Below are 4,430 nucleotides of genomic sequence, written 5' to 3'. Positions count from 1 at the left end.
AACATTTTTGAATTTCTAAAATATCTTTGAAAATTTTCTTTAACACCCCAAATATTTTTAAAAATTTTGTACCCCTCAAACTTTTGAAAATTGAAAATAAAAAAATAAGAGGAAAAGACAAATAAAAAGAATACTGATGAAAAGCGAAATTTTGGGTTAAAAAAATCTTTTAACAAACAAATATATTTCTCATAAAAAGGTTCAAAAAATCTGTCATTGATTGGGTAATACTTCAGCTTTTGACTTGGACCAATGAAATTAATGGCTTCCAAGGTGTTGAATTCGGGGCAAAAAATTAAAGTGCCGATTGAGAATTGAGAGAAACAAAACAAAATGTTGAGGAAAGGAAGTTCTATTTAAGGGTCAAAATTAGTTTACTAGTTCACATGTCCTAATTCCCAAGAAAAGGAATACTTCTTGTAAGAGATCTGAAGCAGTTGGCCATCGAGACACTATGAGTATGCAATTTTTTTATTTTGCTTTTTTTTTTTTTCATTGTTTATCTTTACTTGAAAATACACACTAAATTTCTCCGAATCCAGGTAAAGATCAGGAAGTTTTGATAGATATCCCAGACAGTACCCACATGTAAGTATGCATTCTCATTCTCATCTCATTTGTCAGAAAATTTTTACATTTTTATGATATAAATTTAATTAGGTTTGCTATAAATTATGCTACCTTGCTAGCTAGAGAAGGGGTTTAGAGCTTAAATATCTAGTATAGGCCAAAAGACTTATTCTCACTCAAGGCATAGTAAAAGTTCAAACTCATACCTCCAATTTTTTAAAGTTTACTATACTTTAAATGGGAATAAGTCTTTTGACCCTTTTTAAAAATATAAATATTCACTTATCACTTATTAAAATTAATAAAATCTATTAATATTAATAATATAATTTATTTAATTAATAATATTAAAAAAATAAATTTTATTATATTCCTCCTTCCTTCGTATCCATCCCCACAGAGAATTAAACTTGAGAAACTGGATGGTTCGCTCATGACCATTTGTGAGTATTAATACTTGTTTAGACCTGTATCCACAAAACAATTGTTTTTTGTAGGTAGGCGGCATATACCCACGAGTAACCCGCATTATTTTTAAAAAATAAAAAATTTTATTTCTTAATTGATCTCACATTCTCACTTGATCTCACATTCTCATTTATCCAATGAAGGGTTTTTACCTACGTCCGTTTTAACCCGATCCGACTCCCCCATTTGCCTGTTTTACTAAGAGCATTATCATATCCAGTAACAGAATTCACGTCTTTCCCATCAATCCCGCTCTTTGTTTTCTGCAATTTATTTGTCTCAGTCGCCAAACTCTGACGGTTGGTTGTTTTTGGAAAAACCAAGAGACAACTCAGGCCTTTCTACGCTTTCTCTTTCTGGCAGGAGAAGAGGACGCTTCATATTCTTGTTCTCTTCTATTCTTCTTTCTCTTCGTAGATTCACTAGCGTGCTTCTGTGCACACCAGATGTTTGTGGAAAATCCAAAGGGGTCTCCAATTGGGTCGATAGATATCCAAGGAGTTGAGCAAGACGGTACCCGCAAACAACAACGCTCCTTCCCCATATGGAGTTCGGAACCCAAAGGCAATCGTTGAGTGAACTGTATCTAGTATATACGTTCGGAACCCAACGCTCCTTCCCCATATTTATCATCAAAATGAACTGTAAGTACATTTTCCCCTAAGGTTTTTGCAGCATGCTGCTAGCGATCGAAGATGATAGCGACGACAGTGTTCTCTCTCCCTCTCAGCTTCTCTCTCAGTTCTGCTCCATTTTTTGTTGTTACCGATTGAGGAAATTGACCAACAAAGAGACGATGATTTGTCTTCATCAATAGGTTTCATCGGCCAATGATGGTTGAAAATGGAGCATGACTGAGAGAGAAGCCAAGAGAGAGGGAAACGTCACTGTTGTTGTCTTTGACCGGCAGCAATGGTGGTTTGAAAAATCTTAGGGGAAAATGTTGATTTTTTAAACCTTATGTACAAAAAATTTATTAGATTTGTAAACTTAAGAGAAGAAAATATGATAAATTTTTATTTTTTTAAATATTTTAATAAATAACAATTTTACCTTGACAATAATAATAAAATTTAATGGATGGATTGGTATTTGAATTTTCAATAGTTAACGAATAAGAAGTTGAGTTTACACTGAAACTTGGGTGAGAATAGTTATTTAATCTATTTAATAAACCTTAAGGTCCACGTTAGTGTTTTTTATCCAAATTATAATCTTTTAAATTTATTTTTATCAATCAGTTCAGTCCAACTATAAAATATTATTAGATAATTCAATTACTTGATTTTCAAATTATATCTTTGGTTATTGATATTATTTAACTGTATGGTATTTGTACTCAAAATGTATTCTATTGTTGTATATCTTTCGTAACTCTCCTCTTTGATACAGCTAAAAGCTAATCTGTTGAGAATTCTTGTCAGGAAAGAAAACAAAATGCTGTTGGCAGATCTTGACAATAAGTTATCCAAGCTGACTTCATTCACCTCCCCCTCGAGTTGTTGCATCTACAGAGTTCCGGAGCGTCTAAGTAACATAAGTGAAAGAGCTTACACGCCTCAGGTAGTCTCCATCGGTCCTTTCCACCGTGGCAAGGAAAAATTGAAGTTCATGGAAGTAGAAAAACAGAGATACCTGAAGGAGTTTCTCGATCGAACGAAAATAAAATTGGAGGAGCTTGCTAACTTAATCACAGTTGATATGGAAGCGAGAATACGAAGCTGTTATTCTGAAGAAATACCAATGGATCGCAAAACATTTGTTGAAATGATCCTGCTGGACTCCATCTTCATCATTGAAGTCTTGTTGAGGAACACCTACCCGACACTGAAAAATGAGAAGCAAGATCACATTTTTAAGCAGCCGTTTTTGATACAAGACATTTGGTATGATATGTGGTTGCTTGAGAATCAAATTCCATTCTTTATTCTTGACGAATTTCTCAACCTGAACGACGTTGTTAGCACTATCCCTGAAGAGACTTACTACCCAACAATCATCTATCTTGCTTACAAATTCTTCGAGAGTTTGGAGGCAGTAAATGGGAAATTAAAAAAGTTGGCGGATTGTAAGGAAGAAGTGAAACATTTCACTGATTTTTTGAGAATTTGTCATCTGCCATCGGAACAGCCGCCTCGCCCGAGAGAAAAAAGGGTTATAACAGCGCCAAGCGTGACACAGCTTCATCAAGCTGGAGTCAAATTCAAATTGAGCCAAAGCAATGAGTCATTCGACATAAAATTCGAAAGGGGCACTTTGCATATTCCGCAAATGAAGGTCCAGCTTGAAACTGAATCGTTGTTTCGAAATATGATCGCCTTTGAACAGCGGCATTGCACTGACAATTATATCAATGATTATGTTTTCATCATTCATCAGCTTGTGAATACGCCCAAAGATGTGGAACTACTTGTGGAGAACCAGATTATTGAGAATTGGCTGCCGGATAAAGAGGGACTATCGAAGCTTATCAACAGCCTTTCAGGCGGGAGTACTCTGAATCCACAGAACTTCTATTTTTCGAAGCTTTGTGAAGATTTGATAGAGTATTGCGAGAAAAGATACAACAAGTGGAGGGCAATTCTGAAGCAGAATTATTTTAACACTCCTTGGTCTGTCATTTCAGTCTTTGCCGCTATTTTCCTGATTCTGCTCACTGTTCTACAAGCTGTGTATTCTGTTCTCCAAGTGCAGCTTAAATCAAACGGGTGTTGATTATTGAATCATCACTACTCTTTCTGTTTCTTGTTATCCTGTTAATTCTCATTCTAAGAAAAAACATTTAATAATTTGTGTTATGTAAAAATCATATCAGATCATGATATCATTCCAGTAATAAAAATTTTATGTTCATTTCTCTCTCTCAGCCATTCCTAAGTCTTTCATGGTATCAACGCCTTCTGACTAATGTCAAAATGGCAAATCTTTCCACTTCTCTTCTTATACATGCACACTTAAGAAAACACATTAGTTTTGGACCTGCTGTGTCTCAATTTTACTGCAATTTGGTAGTTTTCCAGTGTCAAGTTAACTGGTAGTAAATTGCTATCATAAGGTAGTGTGTCAAAGTGCGTGGAAAAACCGGTCGCATTGCTCTGCAATGTTATCATTGGTTTGATATTACCCGTACTGGTGAAACACATGGTTCACTCATGCAAAACAACTTATCTATTGAGGTCACTAAATCACAGTCATCCACACCTTATCCAAACAAACAGTTTCACTCTTAAACTTCACTCTACATTCGCAATTTCAACAAATATTATGAACTTCAAGCAACTCTTAATTCTCATAATCAATTATCTATTGATGAAACCAACTACTCTTTTGCCCAAGTAATGTATCCAACCAACAATACTACTACTCCTTACTCATCCAGCTTAAGACATAAA

General features: G+C 34.8%; 1 protein-coding gene across 4 annotated transcripts; it reads left to right on the top strand.

Moving 5' to 3' along the window:
• Positions 1-331: 331 nt before the first annotated feature.
• On the top strand, positions 332-3,904 carry LOC123215106 (UPF0481 protein At3g47200-like). 4 transcript variants are annotated; one of them, XM_044635168.1, is made up of 3 exons: positions 332-458; positions 543-588; positions 2,463-3,904. In XM_044635168.1, the coding sequence occupies exons 1-3, from the start codon at positions 455-457 to the stop codon at positions 3,751-3,753; spliced, it is 1,341 nt and encodes a 446-aa protein (XP_044491103.1). In that variant the 5' UTR covers positions 332-454; the 3' UTR covers positions 3,754-3,904. The 4 variants fall into 4 exon arrangements, with proteins under 4 accessions (XP_044491103.1, XP_044491128.1, XP_044491119.1 ...); XM_044635193.1 differs by having other exon boundaries at positions 385-458; positions 2,468-3,904; XM_044635184.1 differs by lacking the exons at positions 332-458; positions 543-588 and adding an exon at positions 1,126-1,627.
• Positions 3,905-4,430: the final 526 nt, after the last annotated feature.

This window comes from Mangifera indica, chromosome 1, assembly GCF_011075055.1.
Source record: "Mangifera indica cultivar Alphonso chromosome 1, CATAS_Mindica_2.1, whole genome shotgun sequence".
NCBI classification, from domain to species: Eukaryota; Viridiplantae; Streptophyta; class Magnoliopsida; order Sapindales; family Anacardiaceae; genus Mangifera; species Mangifera indica.
This window is presented reverse-complemented; position numbering and strand designations above follow the sequence as displayed.